Raw genomic sequence first — 18244 nt, forward strand, 5'->3', positions numbered from 1 at the left:
GAGATTACCTCTGCTAACACATTCCTGGATGCTAACAATGTCTTCCTAATATCCTCGTTTTTAATATGATATTGCCATTGATGCCATCTTTTCATTCACCTAATCTTTTTCAGGACTCTCATATCTAAGGTCTCTTGTCATTGGCCAAGTGTTTTATTTCTAGCCCAGCTCTCAGATCCATAAGTTAAAATTGGCTTGAACACTGCATTGTAGTGTTTCTAGCTAATTTAGTGTTTTGATTAATTTCTCTCTTATTCCATATAAATTTATTCAGTTGACTTCCACCTATACCAGTTTGTTGATTCCGTTGTCTATTTCCATATTTAATTTACCATCTTCGCTAAAATTGTGCCTAAATAGCTGAAATGTTTTACTTGTTCTATATATGCAGTTGATATTTTCAGTGCTTCTGCCTATTTTCGTTGTCTTCATCTTGTTATTGCTGACTTTCCAACCACATCTATTACAACAGTTATTCAATTTAGCCAGGGAATCTTGCAGACTTGTACCAGATTTCTTTAGAAGTATAACAGCATCTGCATAAAGCAAAGAGCTGACATTAACATCTCCAATTTTGATATCAGGTTTAATAACACTTTCCTTCATAATGTGATCAATATAGATAATGAATAACAGAGGGGATAATGTAATTCTTGTCTGACACCAGATTTGAAATTAAACCATCTTCCTGTACTTCCTTCGATTCTAACTGCTGACGTACAACTCAAAAACTAAGTATTGCTTGATATAATGCCCCACTGACACTATACAACTGGAGCATTTTGAATAGCTTTTCTCTTGCCACCTTGTCATATGCCTTTTCCAGATCCATAAAACTTAAATACAGAACTTTGTTATATTCCCATGATTTCTCAGCTATTTCTCGTAAAGTGAAAATCTGATCCATACAGCCCCTATTTGTCCTGAATCCAGCTTGTTCTTCACCAAGCTTCCTTTCCACAATCCTTCTCAATCGTTTCTCAAGTATACTTGCATAAATCTTACCAGGAACACTCAGTAGAGAAATACCACTGTAATTGTCACATTCAGTTTTATTTTGTTTTAATATATAGGTACTATGAGAGTTGTACTCAAATCATCTGAATTCGATCCTCTGTCCAGGCCTTCTGAATTATGCAGTGTAGCCACTGTAACTTTTATACCTCCATACTTGAGCATTTCTGGTTGAATATCAACTACTACTCCTGCCGTTCAACATTTCAGGCTTTTGATAGCTTTTTCTACTTCAAGTATGGATATGTATTCCTGATTGCATGCCTGTTGAGTGTTTTTTACCTGCACTGTCACTGATTGTTTCATTTAGCAATTTTTAGAAGTAATTACTCCATACAACAAGGATACCTTTTTCTCCAGTTTTCATGTCACCTTTATCATCTCTAATTCCTTTTACAGCACTCTTTCCTCAATTTCTGAGCTTCTTCAACAACCTCCAAAATATCTTGTCACCTTCTTGATATTTATTTTCTATGTTCTTAGAATGACTTTTACACTTAGCTAGTTTTACACAGTGTTTGGCTTTCTTATATTTGTCTCTGTATTCTCTAAGAGCACAAGCTGACTTATTCACCAGGAACTTTTGATATGCTTTTTTCTTTTCCTTCACTGCCTCTTTAACTTCCTGTATCTACATGGAGTTTTGATTTTTCTATCCTTGCAGATAACCTTACCACATGCCTCTAGCTAAATCAATCAATGTTTTCTTCAGGATATGCCACTGAATCTCCAAGGTTTGTTTCCTCTTCTCAAACTTTCATTTTTTCTTGAATAACATTTATGTATTTTAGTCTACAGTTCAAATCTGAGAGCTGCTTAACTTTTATTTGCTTTAAAACTTTCTTATATGTTCTTCCTTTCAATATGAAATTCAATTTTATCCTGCTCAAGACTAAATGGTGATCAGTTCCGATTTCAAATCCTGTGTACACTCTAGTGTCCCACACCAGTGAGAAAACATCACTATCAACAATAACATGGTCAATGAGACTTTTCTTATTCCTTGCCTCTTCTCTCCATGTGAATTTGTGCACATTTTTATGTTGGAACATTATGTTAGTAATAACAATTCCATGTCCTGAGCAGAAATCCAACAGGTATTTGCCATTATTAGCTTTGCAATTTTCTCAAAATTTTCCCAAAATATTTTTGTATGTCTGACAATCATTTCCTATTGTGCAATTTGTCCCTCTGTCCAGGCCTTCTGCACTATACACTGCAGCCACTGTGAAACTTTTATAGGCTTTCCAGGTTATGGAAAATAATATAAAAATAAATAAATAATATAATATAAAAAATACATAAATGAATCTGCTAGCATATTATTCACTAGAAGAAGTAGCCAAGGCTGTTTTAGCCCTATCTAAACTTTGGGAGACTGAGGGGATAGTTCAATTGCCATCTGCAGCCAATCAGATATAGCTAGTATCCAAGACTATCACCAATTATAAAGGCATCTGATGAAGAGAGGCAGACAAATGCTGCCATACTCATGGTCCCTAGCACAGTATATTATCGTTGGAAATAGTTTGGTTTCTGCAGTTAATGTTCTTGAGTTTATGGGACAAAAAACTCACTTGCCCATGTCAAAAATCAATTAACTTGGGATCCACTCGAAAAAGTTCCAGCTTTCTTCATGAGGCCTAGTTTATGAATGCAAACGCCATTTCCACAGGGCTACACAGGCCTATAAATAAATAAATAATAAAAAAAGAACAAAAAACCCTTAGCACATCGACAGTACTATAAGTTTAGTTCATGTGTGGAGGTAGCAAAAACAATGAGCCATAACAGATCATAATGAGGCAATTCAAGATTTGCCTTCTCTAGCATAGAATGTCAGACTATAAAAATTCATCCTTGTGGCAGGAATTGTACAGTGTGCAGTTTGGAAAGTTAAGGCAGACAGTAGTGGATGAGGATGCAGTCAAGATTCCATCAAAAATAGTCAAGTTTAGATTTATGTGACTCCTACCCATGAACGGCTGTCTTTCATGAGTAGGCGTCATCTAAGCATGATCTGCCAAAGAGTGGTGGAAGAATCATTTGTTAGCTAATTAGGAGGCCTCCTGATGTGTTATGATTGGATTCAGTCCCGTTTCCTAAGATAGCCCACCTGAAGAACAATTTCATCAGTGTATCCTTGAATACGGAAACTTCAGATTTCTTACAGCATTTGGCATACCATCACCCACACTACATGTAAGAATGGGGAGGAGGGGACATTTTGTTTAAACTATATATTATAGCAGGCACTTCAGGTTTCCATTAAGTAAGTCTACAATGTTTCACCAGACAATGTGTGTCATCACCACCTAGTCCTAGTTAGCAATTTCCCCAACTAGTGAATTAAATTCCACTAAGCCAAAATAGAACTGATGCCAAATATAATTCTGGAAAATGTTGTCAAATTTTGCCCTTGCAAATTAGAAGTAGGATGGCAAGATAAATGTCCAGACAGAGCGAAAGAATAATATGCAAATAAACAGATGGATGAACTAACTGAATCAAACATTGTGCTCATAAAATTTAAATTCAAATCCTTTATCTAAGCCTTGGTTCTTAAGAAGTGTGCTAAAACTAAAGAGAAAAAGAACAGAACACAAGGTGAATGGCTTTCACCAAAATCTCTATTTGCTTCTTTATACACAAGCCAAAACAGATGCAAAGGAACTATCAACACATCCAAAACTGGTTTCTGAAAGGACTCTAAAAAGGAAACTTACATCATATCTGAAATAGACATCATACTTTCTGATTTCTTGCACAACTACTTGCCATAACATGCAACTGTGTTTCTACCTGTTTTGCACTTGGATGATTCCATTATCTACATAAAGCCAATCTCCTGGCTTCTTACTTTCCTCTAATTTATGCATAGATGATCATGGTAAATGTTCTTCTAATCAAAACATACAATCAATGTTGTTCACAATATTTCTTTTTATTTTTAAATTTTTTTTTGCCAGAGGAAATCAGAAGAACTATGCCAAAATAAATATCGAAAAGTTTTCCAGAAGACTTCAGTTGCTCTAAAGTTTGTGCTCCAGAGTTGACGTATTCTATGTTATTCCATTTTATTCTCTTTTATTTTATTAGTATCTATCCCAAAGTATAGAAATTAGCCACATTCAACCCAATGCAAAGAAGGGGGGACAGATCTTTGCCATCTAACTGCCATCCAATTTCACTCATTCCAATCCTTTCTGAAATAATGGAAAAAAGCATTAACTCTGCTCAGCTAATAAATGATAGTCAGTGGATTATGCCACTGTCAACTATGGGCCTTTTATGAGAAATATGGATCGTTACATGAAAAAGTAAGAAATCTCAAGTGGTTGCTCTTGATATCTGTAAAGTATCTGATTACTTTAATAAGCCCTTGTTCCAAAACCAAACTGCCATCATGTGGTATGACTTCTGGATAGGTAGCCAGTGTTCTGTCTGGAAGAACATTACTTGCGATGTGCTCATCCTTAATGCAACTACTGTTGGCATCCAAAAAGCTCTGTTCTTTCATCTACTCTCCTCCTATATATCGGTGACTTTCTGCAGCTGACTGCAAATTAATAAACAGTTTTGTGGCAGTACATTGCATTGCTCTTTCTCCAAACTTTCAGAATATCAATTTCTACAACCCTAAACTCAAACTTTATACTTCAAACCACTCTCCAATGGGCTACAGATAACTTCAATGCTAGTAAATTAAGTTATCAGTCAATTTCAATGCTAGTAAAACTCAATGCTGTTTTATTGCTCACAACCATTTTCTTCCAGTTTTCTTACTAATAAACAGCCAGCTCTCTATACAAGATGAGATTTCTCTTCTTGGGATTAATCTAATCAAGTCTCTCTTGGCATAAACATATTACGAATATCACCTCTTCCTCAGCATCCAAAGAAATTCTATTTTTTCCTTTGCTAAGGATATTAGTTTAAAAAACCAACTCTATACAAATCACAAATCCATTCAATCACTGAATACGGGGTGCTTAAGGGTCAAATCTGTATAACTGAGAGCAGACCTCCACGTAGCCTTTCAAGGCATGCAGAGAACCGACCAGGGCTTCTGACCTAATGTCCAATTCTCACCTTCTCGTGGTGCACCCTGTTGGGTATCCACTTGGATACTGAACGAACGAGGATGGGCTGGCAATTTCGGATTTAGCCGACCAAATTGTATTCTTATTGGTTAAACCAAAATAAAAAATGATGGTACAACATGACAAAATTTCATGCCGGCTGGGGCGTTGCCCGGTTAAACAAGGCCCCCCGTTGTTTTCGCCAGGGAACCAGGGCAAACAGCGAAAAGTCAGCTACTAGAAAAAATCTGAAAACACACCCCAACTCAACATCACCAGAGTTAAAGATCAGTACTATCAACATAAGAAGCCTGAATGGCAAAGAAATGGAGCTAGCTGAGGAATTAGATAAGTACCAGATCGACATAATAGGGGTGACTGAAATATAAAAGATAAAAACTGGTGAGATCTTTCTGAGCAATAAATACAAAATGTTATATTCAGGCAATGACAATCAAGGAAAAGAAGGAGTAGCCATAGTATTCAACACAAAATACGAGACTAATCTTCTTGAATGGCAGGCAGTCTCAAGTAGAGTAATGTGGGCAAATATGAGAATGGGGAACTTGACAATTAGACTTATTTGTGCCTATGGTCCCACAGAAGGTTCTACTGAGATAGAAGTGGAGGAATTTTTTGAGGCTTTAGAAAAAGCAACTGACACAATGAAGAAGGAAAAGTTGGTCCCTGTTGGGGATCTAAATAGCAGAGTAGGAATTGATTGTGAGACATACAAAAATATTTTGGGAAAATTTGGAGAAAAGAGCAAAGCTAATAATAATGGCAAATATCTGTTGGATTTCTGCTCAGGACATGGACTGGTTATTACTAACACCATGTTCCAACATAAAAATGTGCACAAATTCACATGGAGAGAAGAGGCAAGGAATAAGAAAAGTCTCATTGACTATGTTATTGTTGATAGTGATGTTTTCTCCCTGGTGCAGGACACCAGAGTGTAGAGAGGATTTGAAATTGGAAGTGATCACTATTTAGTCTTGAGCAGGATAAAATTGAATTTCATATTGAAAAGAATAACATGTAAGAAAGTTTTAAAGCGAATAAAAGTTGAGCAGCTCTCAGATGTGAACTGTGGACTAAAATACACAAAGATTATTGAAGAAAAAATGAAAGAGTGAGAACAGGAATCAAACCCTGGAGATTCAGCTAGAGAGGCATGTGGTGAAGTTGTCTGCAAGGATAGAAAAATTAGAACTCTATGGGACACAGGAAGTTAAAGAGGCAGTGAAGGAAAAGAAAAAAGCATATCAAAAGTTCCTGGCAAATAAGTCAGCTTGTGCTCTTAGAGAATACAGAGACAAATGCAAGAATGCTAAACACTGTGTAAAACTAGCTAAACAAAAGTCATGGGAGGACTTTGGCAAGAATATAGAAAATAAATATCAAGAAGGTGGCAAAATATTCTGGAGGTTGTTGAAGAAGGTTAGGAATGGAGGAAAGATTGCTGTAAAAGGAGTTAGAGATGATAAAGGTGACATGAAAACAGGAGAAAAAGATATCCTTGAAGTATGGAGTAATTATTTTAAAAAACTGCTAAATGAAATAAGCAGTGATGACAGCACAGCGGTAAAAACCGCTGACCAGGCAATGCAGTCAGGAATACATATCCATACTTGAAGTAGAAAAAGTCATCAAATGCTTGAAATGTGGAACGGCAGCAGGAGTAGATGATATTCGACCAGAAATGCTGAAGTATGGTGGTATAAGAGTCTTACAGTGGCTCCACTGCATAGTTCAGAAAGCCTGGACAGAGGGACGAATTCCCGATGATTGGAGTAGAGCTCTCATTGTACCCATATATAAAAAGGGAAATAAAACTGAATGTGAGAATTACAGAGGTATTTCCCTACTGAGTGTTCCTGGCAAGTTCTATGCAAATATACTTGAGAAACGGTTGAGAAGAATTGTGGAAGAAAAGCTTGGTGAAGAACAAGCTGGATTCAGGTCAAATAGAGGCTCTCAGGATCAGATCTTCACTTTACGACAAATAGTCGAGAAAGCATGGGAATATAACAAAGATCTGTATTTAAGTTTTGTCGATTTGGAAAAGGCATATGACAAGGTGCCAAGAGAGAAGCTATTCAATACGCTACAGTTATATGGTGTCGATGGGGCATCATATCAAGCAATACCTAGTCTTTATTTAAGTTGTAAGTCAGCAGTTAGAATTGAAGGAAGTACAGGAAGATGGTTTAATGTTAAATCTGGTGTCAGACAAGGATGTACATTATCCCCTCTGTTATTCATTATCTATATGGATCACATTATGAAGGAAAGTGGTATTAAACATGATATCAAAATTGGAGTTGTTAATGTCAGGTCTTTGCTTTATGCGGATGATGTTATACTTCTAAATAAATCCGCTACAGGTCTGCAGGATTCTCTGACTAAATTGAATAACTGTTGTAATAGATATGGTATGAATGTCAGCAATAAAAAGACAAAGACAATGAAAATAGGCAGAATCATTGAAAATGTCAACTGTGTTGTGAATGGAGAACCTGTGGAACATGTAAAACATTTCAGCTACTTAGGCACGATTTTTACTGAAGATGGTAAATTAAATATAGAAATAGATAACAGAATCAGCAAAGCTGGTATGGTGGGAAGTCAACTGAATAAATTCATATGGAATAAGAGAGAAATTAGTCAGAACACTAAATTAGCTGTATACAAGACAGTGTTCAAACCAGTTTTAACTTATGGATCTGAGAGCTGGGTCAGAAGTAAAACACTTGACCAAAGACTAGAGACCGCAGATATGAGAGTCCTGAGTAAGATTAGAGGCATGAACAGATGGCATCAATAGCAATATCATATTAAAAATGAGGATATTAGGAAAGAACTTGACATTGTCAGCATCCAGGAATGCGTTAGCAGAAGTAATCTCAGCTGGTATGGTCACTTAAATAGAATGGGCGAAGAAAGATTATCAAAACAAGTGTTCTCTGCCAGGTTGGCCAGAAAACCACCCAGAGGAAGACCAAGATATAGGTGGATTGATACAGTACAAAGTGCCTTAGACGATAGAAATATAAGATCTGATAATGTGGAGTCTTGACAAGTAACAGACTGATTTGGAGGAAAATTGTAGATAGGAAGTTAGTAATGATGTAAATTTTTTTTCATGTAATACTGTCATATCCTGTACACCCCTTGAGGGTACATGGCAGGAATTTGATGATGATGTTGTCACATTTGGGTGGTGTCCCTAAGGGCTTCCTAAAAATACCTGACTCAGTATAGAAGGGATGTAATCAGGTTGATTAATGCCTCTCACCAATTCAATCCACTCTTTCACAAAAAACGTTGTTTCTTGTTTATTTTGACATCCACTTTCTACAAATATTTTCCATAGACACTCATCAAAACTGGTAATTCCTGCAGTCTATTCTAAATCTGTTAAAAAGAAGTAGCAATTATTCACCACCCTTTCACAGTCTGCAAAGTAAGCAAAAAATACTTTCTTGAAAGAGCAGTTAATTACCAAGCTTATCACAATACTATTCTGATTATTCTCTCTCTCTCGTATGTACAAGGATTAAAATCAAAAACTTTAAAAGTGCAGTGAAATTTAAAAAAATTGTTTATAAGCTTTATTTTCCAATTTATCCAAAATGACATATACTTATAGTTACAAATTCCTATGTAATAACCCACACTACCTATCGTTATTTATTATATCTCCTCCATATTGTATCTCCTCCATATAGAATTTTTTTTCCCCTGCAATCAATCCACTATTTTCCTATATTGTTCTAATTTCAATGAAAAGCAAATTAACACAGATCATTATGCTCTTGATATTCAGGATATATTTGCCCACACATGACAATCAATTTGCTGTAAATTCTGTAACCTCTCATGCATGTGAACTGTACTTTTATATAAATGAGACACATAGCTGCATCTCACCAACAGGCATTTATAAAGCAAGCCAATTCATTCCCGCCTGGCACAAAGACATTGTGGCCAATAAGACAATTAGCAGTGACCTTATACAATCCTCAAAAAACAGTTTTGTAAATTCCAAGTTTAGTGAAAAAAAAAAAAAAAAAAATGCAAAAGCACTTCACGGTCCATAAAATAAACCTGTTCATTCAAAGTCTAAGTATCTTTCCCTACTGCCAAAAATCACACAAATGTATTAGACTAAATTTTTCAAATGAATGCTTGTTACCTCATGCAAACTCTCCTCTCTCCTTCTCTTCAAGTCCCCAGTAATGCATATTTACATTACTGGTTTGTATGCTATAAAAGCAAACATTGATGTATAATATTAAATTTAACTAAAAAAAAAAAGAATATTAATAAACCATTACTAAAATATAGAACTTATCAAAAGTAAATCACAAAGCAACCTATACTGTAGAATACTAAGCAAACTTTAAAAAAAAAATAAAAAAATTAATACTAATGCAGATTAGCCGATTATTTTCACTTGAAAGATACCTCTGGAAAGAATCCAATGTTTCTAGTATTTTGGTCCGCATGACTTCAAATTTAAATGTTTCAACATTAGGAAGGGGAGGAAGGTTGTCTGTTGGACAATTTTCATTGAAATCATTCAAAACAAGTTCTAACTTTCTTCTAATCAAAGGCTTTAGTTTCGACCATGGAAACCTATAAAAGAGTAAGCAGAAATTACATTTATGCACTTTTTTTTTAGAATTCATGAATAATTAGGACATACCTAGCAAACCTAACATACATTACACTGTATACTAGTTATACATTTTGCAAGACACATCTAAACTTTTTATTAAAGTTGCGTTAGCCTTGGTTCTATCTAATGTCAGACATCACATATTGTTTACGTTTCAATGTTATTGTATAGTACTGTTCAATATCAAATGGCTATTTCTGATTACATTAAACATGAAGTAAAGAATACTTCGTATTCTATATTTACAAATAATACATTGGGATTTTAACATTATCAAAAAGGCTGTAGCAGATGGGTTACTAGACTAAACTCATCATCATCATCAAATTCCTGCCATGTACCCTCAAGGGGTGTACAGGATATGACAGTACTACATGAAAAAATTACATCATTACTAACTTCCTATCTACAATTTTCCTCCAAATCAGTCTGTTACTTGTCAAGACTCCAACATTATCAGATCTTATATTTCTATCGTCTAAGGCACTTTGTACCGTATCAATCCACCTATATCTTGGTCTTCCTCTGAGTCGTTTTCCTGCCAACCTGGCAGAGAACACTTGTTTGGCTAATCTTTCCTTGCCCATACTGCTTAAGTGATCATAGCACCTGAGATTAGCTCTGCTAACGCATTCCTGGATGCTGACAATGTCAAGTTCTTTCCTAATATCCTCATTTTTAATATGATATTGCCATTGATGCCATCTGTTCATGCCTCTAATCTTTCTCAGGACTCTCATATCTGCGGTCTCTAGTCTTTGGTCAAGTGTTTTACTTCTGACCCAGCTCTCAGATCCATAATTTAAAACTGGTTTGAACACTGTCTTGTATACAGCTAATTTAGTGTTCTGACTAATTTCTCTCTTATTCCATATGAATTTATTCAATTGACTTCCCACCATACCAGCTTTGCTGATTCTGTTGTCTATTTCTATATTTAATTTACCATCTTCACTGAAAATCGTGCCTAAGTAGCTGAAATGTTTTACTTGTTCCACAGGTTCTCCATTCACAACACAGTTGACATTTTCAATGATTCTGCCTATATTTATTGTCTTTGTCTTTTTATTGCTGACCTTCATATCATATCTATTACAACAGCTATTCAATTTAGTCAGAGAATCTTGCAGACTTGTAGCGGATTTATTTAGAAGTATAACATCATCCGCATAAAGCAAAGAGCTGACATTAACATCTCCAATTTTGATATCAGGTTTAATACCACATTCCTTCATAATGTGATCAATATAGATAATGAATAACAGAGGGGATAATGTACATCCTTGTCTCACACCAGATTTAACATTAAACCATCTTCCTGTGCTTCCTTCAATTCTAACTGCTGACTTACAACTCAAACAAAGACTAAGTATTGCTTGATATAATGCCCCATTGACACCATATAACTGCAGCGTATTGAATAACTTCTCTCTTGGCACCTTGTCATATGCCTTTTCCAAATCGACAAAACTTAAATACAGATCTTTGTTATATTCCCATGCTTTCTCGACTATTTGTCGTAAAGTGAAGATCTGATCCTGACAGGCTCTATTTGGCCTGAATCCAGCTTGTTCTTCACCAAGCTTTTCTTCCACAATTCTTCTCAACCGTTTCTCAAGTATACTTGCATAGATCTTGCCAGGAACACTCAGTAAGGAAATACCTCTGTAATTCTCACATTCAGTTTTATTTCCCTTTTTATATATGGGTACTATGAGAGAGCTCTACTCCAATCATTGGGAATTCGTCCCTCTGTCCAGGCTTTCTGAACTATGCAGTGCAGCCACTGTAAGACTCTTATACCACCATACTTCAGCATTTCTGGTCGAATATCATCTACTCCTGCTGCCTTTCCACATTTCAAGCCTTTGATGGCTTTTTCTACTTCAAGTATGGATATGTATTCCTGACTGCATGCCTGGTCAATGTTTTTTATCACTGTACTGTCCTCACTGCTTGTTTCATTTAGCAGTTTTTCAAAGTAATTACTCCATACTTCAAGGATATCTTTTTCTCCTGTTTTCATGTCACCTTTATCATCTCTAATTCCTTTTACAGCACTCTTTCCTCCATTCCTAAGCTTCTTCAACAACCTCCAGAATATTTTTCCACCTTCTTGATATTTATTTTCTATATTCTTGCCAAAGTCCTCCCATGACTTTTGTTTAGCTAGTTTTACACACTGTTTAGCTTTCTTACATTTGTCTCTGTAGTCTGTAAGAGTAAGAGCTGACTTATTTGCCAGGAACTTTTGATATGCTTTCTTCTTTTCCTTCACTGCCTCTTTAACTTCCTGTGTCCACCAGGGAGTTCTGATTTTTTTATCCTTGCACACAACCTCACCACATGCCTCTCTGGCAGAATCAATCAATGTTTTCTTCAGAGTTTGCCACTGAATCTCCAAGGTTTGATTCCTGTTCTCAATTTAGAGAACAGTTCTAAATCCTGTTCTTTCATTTAGACTAAACTAGAAGTATTCTAACTTTTTTTTGGATATTCCTAGTTTTAACATATAAAGACCAGTATATGCAAAGCATAAAACCATAAATAAAGCATTTATTATCAATTATTTATGAAATAGATGATACAACCAACTCTCACCATAACAAACAAAACTACACTGAACTCACTCACTATGACAAACCACCATCCAAAACCCAATAGTATTAATCTTAAAGACAATTCACTAAAGCAAATCCTCCATTACAATAAACTATTCTTTTAGTCTCTAACAGTTTCTAAAATAACAAATGGAATAATATCAGAATTATTGCAACATAAAGTGCCAATTTAGAAAGCTTAAAGAACTGCCATTTGTTGGCCGGCATGTTGAATGCAGAGTTCCAGGCATTGACTGGAACACAAATCTACACAAAAACATTCTGAACTGAGCTTCACAACAGGAGTTTCCATGGTAGCACAATAATATACAAGCCTCACATAACCCAGACAAACACACAGCATTGCTTTCAATGGTGCAAAGAGCAAGTACAGCTGGACACGGACGTTTAGAAAGCTGGAGTGATGAAACATGCCATCCTATACTGGGCAGATGGATGGGTGTGGAGATGTGGTAGATGCCTGGTGAACATCTCTTACCACAGTGCATTACACAAGTATGAAATTTGGAGGTTGTGGTGTGATGGTATGGTCCTGGTTTGGCCTTGGCATCTGTTTGTGGTGCAATGAACACTGAACTCCAGGAGGTATCTGAACATTCTGGACAATGCAATGCTTTCTAGTTTGTAGCATGTCTACAGAACTGACCATTATCTCTTTCAGCAAGACAATGCACTGTCATAAGGCTGCTGCTGTAACTGAGTGGAAATGAATGTCACCACACTTGACTGGCCTCTAAAGAGTCTAGATCTCAACCCTAATGAACATCTGTAGGATGAAATTGAGCATCTGGTGAGATCACGAAATGTCTGCCCCACAACAGTCCAGGACATGCCTACAGGAAGAATGGTCCAAAATTACCACTGATCTCTATTGTACACTTGTGAAAAGTGTACAATAAAGAAAAGTGTATGCCCCATCGGATTGCTGCAGTCATTACACTGAAAGGAGGTCCTACATCTGATTAAGGTGGACACCATAGCTGTTAGTTCCTTACACTATTGCAGTAGTGTTTAACCTTTTTTTTACTACGCAAGCTACTTTTCTATAAAAAGTTATTTGGCGATCTACTCTCTTATGTAGATCACGTTTCCCCAACCTGATATCTGATTACGCACAAGTAAACAACTAAAAAAAAAATACACAACTAAAAACTTTATTTGTGTATTTAAAAATTTATTTATCACTTTAAATTATTTTAATACAACAAAAAAAAAATATATATTGGAATAAAATATTTATTTCTCTATTTTGGAAAACCAAAGTTAGAAAAAACAACAGATTGATTACAAACTCACAAGTTACAGGAAATGCTGGTTGATTAAAAAAAAATATATTTAATGTGAAATTTGGCATTGTTTGGACCTGTCAATATTTTCATAGTCAAGTTAATATGAAGATAAGTTTCAGTAAGGAAATACCATGAGTAGACATATTACTAGCTATTATAATAATGGAATTAACTCACGAAAATTATTCTTTATTCGTAGGATTTTTGCCTGAGTATCACAGGCATCATCAGTACAGGTACAAGGCTAATTAAACGATAACTGTTATATTCACAAAGCGCCACGTAAGTAGCCAAGGTTAAATTTCTTAAATTTATTTTTTTATTATTATTATTTATTTTATTTATAATTATTTAAATTTAATTATTTAGTTATTTAATTATTAAATAATAATTATTCAATTATAATAATTTAAATTTTTTTTAAATATATATATGTGTATACAATTATATGTTAGGAAAGATTTTCTGCTTTATAAAGTACTCTCTCCCACAAGGGGGAAAGATGTAGACCATCAGATCTGTTTAGGTTAGGAGAGTGAAGTAATGTTTCACATGTTTCTTTGTATAGCCGTTCCATTAGGAACCGACTTTTGTGAATGACTTTTGTCTTCTTCCACTTAATTCTATGTCTGGTGTTGATGGCATGTTCTGCAATTCCAGACTGTTCGGGTTCAAGGTACTGGATATACGACTGGTGTTCTTCTAACCGGACCTGAGCAGATCTTCCTGTTTGTCCGAAATATGATAATCCACACGAGCAGGGAATCTGGTAGACACCTGGATAGCAGAGATGTGGGAGCTTGTCCTTTGGAGACATTAGGAATGTGGGGATTTTTCTGACGGGTCGAAAAGCCACACAGATATTTAGTGTTTTAGCACCTTAGCTATGCGTTCACTAACCCCTTGTACACAAGGGATAGGTATACACCCAGACCTAACATTTAGTTCAGATATGTGGATGACATTTTTGCCGTATCGAAGGGCACCTCAGAAGAACTACAACAGTTTCTCTCAAAAATTAATGCACTTCATCCAAGGATCCAGTTCACCCTAGAAGTAGAAGTAAATAAGCAGTTAGCCATTCTAGACCTCTTGATTCTTCGCTAACAGATGGTTATCTACAATTCACAGTCTATAGGAAAGAGACTCATACAGGCCAGTACATCCACACTGAATCACATCACCATTCCAGCCAAAAGGCAGGTACTATAAAAACACTAGTTCGTAGAGCCCACTCCTTTTGTTCTTCAGAACAACTTTTACAAAAAGAATTACAGTATATTAATTCCTCCTTTCATATCCAATGACTATAAGAAGTCCTTCATAAAAAGAGCTTTAAGTAGTCATGCTCCAGCATCCTCTTCAAGTACAGAAGAACCCACACGTATACCTATCCCCTATGTACAATGGGTTAGTGAACACATAGCTAAGGTGCTAAAACCACTAAATATATGTGTGGCTTTTCGACCCTTCAGAAAAATCTACACATTCCTAATGTCTCCAAAGGACAATCTCCCACATCTCAGCTATCCAGGTGTCTACCAGATTCCCTGCTCAGGACCGGTTAGAAGAACATAAGTCGTATATCCAGTACCTTGAACCCGAACAGTCTGGAATTGCAGAACATGCCATCAACACCAGACATAGAGTTAAGTGGAAGAAAACAAAAGTCATTCACAAAAGTCGGTTCCTAATGGAACAGCTATACAAAGAAACATGTGAAAACATTACTTCACTCCCCTAACCTAAACAGATCCGATGGTCTACGTCTTTCCCCCTTGTGGGAGATAGTACTTTATAAAGCAGCAAATCTTTCCTAACATATAATTGTATACACATATAATATATATAATTAAAAAAATAAATAAATTATTATAATTGAATAATTATTATTTAATAATTAAATAACTAAATAATTAAACTTAAATAATTATAAAATAAATAAATAATAATAATAATAAAATAAATTTAGGAAATTTAATCTTAGCTACTTAGGTGGCGCTTGGTGAATATAACAGTTGTTTAATTAGCCTTGTACCTGTACTGATGATACCTTGATACTCAGGTGAAAATTCTACGAATAAAGAATAATTTACGTTAATTCTGTTATTATAATAGTTAGTAATTGATATGAAGAAGTGGCCAATCACAGACAATCATCCAAATGATCATTTGTAATTTGGTTTCTTAACTGATTTTTTATGACGGTCATATTTGAAAACGCGGATTCTGACAAGTATGTCGATCTGAAACACGACAGTTTTTCGCGCGATATCAGGAATTTTAATATTGGGAATTTTTTAATGTGCATACTTCCAAATGACTTCATTGTTTATTGATTTTAAATGTAAACTATTCTGAATGTTTATTATCTCAAGTTCTACTTCAGCTTGGTTTATATCAAACAGCCCACTAATTTTATTTGAAATTTCTGTGATGTTCAAGTTTTCTTGAAATGGATTATTGATAAAAGATACAATCATTTCAGTTTTATTAAAATCTTTAAATCTAGAATTTATTTCTTCCTCAACTAATTCTATTTCACGAATAAATTCTTTTAAATCATAGCAAAGCATTTCTTGATTTTGTTCAAAAAATTTTAATATGGGAGATGTCTAAATTCACGGTCATTTATATATTTCTTTAATAAAAATAAGTATTGTTGGAAAGTTTTTATTGAACTTAACATGTCAATTAAATTTTTATCTCTAGTAACTCCAAATTTAAATTGCTTAATTTCATAAATAGTGTAACAACCACCTTTTATCACTCAATTATGGATAAATATCTCCTTTTTCATCAAGAAAATTTTTTATATCATTAATTAATACAAGAAATCTTTCTAAAAATTGACTTCTGCTGAGCCAGCGAACATTATTGTACAACACAAGTTGCCTATCACCTATCATCACCTGCCTGTAATTTAAATAACCACCATTGCAGGACTTTTCCTCGAACAGAATTTACAATTTTAATGGTAATATCCAAAACATCTTTTGTGTTTCATCTTTTACTACACAGTACTTGTTGGTGAATAATACAGTGGTACTTTAAAAATCGGGATATTTGTCATCGTTTTTACATAATGAAATGAAGCCCGATTTATTACCTATCATTGCAGGAGCACCATCAGTAGTAATAGACACAAGTTTAAAAAGCGGAAGTTTGTGTTGTTTCACAAATTCATCAAGTGCCGAAAAAATGTCTTCTCCCCTAGTCCTTCCCAATAATAGTGAAATTTAAAAGTTCTTCTTTACTTGAATAATCTTGAAATACCATGCGAATAAATACCATCAACTGAGCAATATCAGTGAAGTCGTTTGATTCATCAAATTGTAATGAAAATGCAACACACTGGTGAATGTTTGACATTAACCTAACCTGGAAACTTTTCTCCAGCAATTGGAACTCTTCCTTTCAGCAATTTGAAACCTTGTCTGCGGCCTAGAAGTAGTCTATCTGACGGCAACTCTAGACTAGTCGGCCTCCTCTCTGACAGCAATTCTGGAACCGGGACCCCTTCCGCTTGCTTCAGTCTCTTTTTATTAGGCCTCCTCTGAGACCTCGCATGAAGTTTGGCAACCCCCAAAGAATCAGTATGAGTCTTTCATCTTAAGTTTCAAGTTTGGCATTCCTTTTGTTCTCCTCCGCTTTCTTTTGATTGTAAGTTGCCGGCTATCGGAAAGTTGTTTGAACTCTTTCTGACTGACTTCGGAGATGTTTACACTTAGAGCCTGCAAGTCTTTCTCATACAAGTTTCAATAACAATCTTTCTAATGCCGCCATGTACAGCTTCAGCGACAAAAACATTGCCTTTGTTTTTAACACCCTAACATATTCTTATTAAAGCAGTATATACAGTTAGCTTCAAAACATTTATTTACAAAAACATCTAATACAAACTATACCGAGACAAAGTTTATTTTTTAAGAATATTCACGTGGGACTTAACCTAAGTAAAAAATTGATGTAATGTGCTTTGGATTTCTAAATCGCTTAGGGAATTGAAACAACGTAGATCCGAATATAAATTAAATTATACTTTAATAAATATTTCCGATATTTCGGCAATGTCACATTGCCATTTTCAAAAGGAACTTACAAAACGGCAGTTGCACACAGGCACTAACAATACAGTAACTGAGAATGAAGATATGAAGCTATCGTTCTCCTAGGAGTCCTGTTGGTGCCCTCTGGCGGGCTAAGTAGGCGTTCTTGGCCGTTGGGCTGAAGGTCTGCTGATGTATGCCTCCCAAATTTGGGGCAGTCACATACAACCAAATTTGTTGAGGTTTGGAGAGTTTCTTAGGGCAGAGGCTGATTCCATAAATAATCTTTCGAATTTATATTTGCTCCGGTGTATTACTGTAGCTTTCTTCCACTGTATTCTGTGGCGAGTATCCAGAGCATGGTCTGCAAGACCAGAATGGCTATACTTGTAAAACCGGATGTAGTCCTTGTGTTCAGAAATTCTGATATTCGCTGTCCTGCCTGTTTGGCCAAAGTACGACAGTTTACAACTGCAAGGGACCTGGTATACACCAGGTAGGT

General features: G+C 35.4%; 1 protein-coding gene across 2 annotated transcripts in view; it reads right to left on the minus strand.

The window, feature by feature from the left end:
• Window positions 1-18244, minus strand: part of LOC150110089 (uncharacterized) — a 196522-nt gene that overhangs the window by 147091 nt on the left and 31187 nt on the right. For both annotated transcript variants that reach the window (XM_090391262.1, XM_090391271.1), the window contains exon 3: window positions 9570-9740. In XM_090391262.1, the coding sequence (XP_090247388.1) occupies window positions 9570-9740 (171 nt within the window). The remainder of the gene's footprint in view (window positions 1-9569; window positions 9741-18244) is intronic.

The sequence above is a fragment of the Typopeltis vanoorti genome, chromosome 1 (genome assembly GCF_054136105.1).
Source record: "Typopeltis vanoorti isolate ZY-2024b chromosome 1, IOZ_Tvanoo_1.0, whole genome shotgun sequence".
NCBI classification, from domain to species: domain Eukaryota; kingdom Metazoa; phylum Arthropoda; class Arachnida; order Uropygi; family Thelyphonidae; genus Typopeltis; species Typopeltis vanoorti.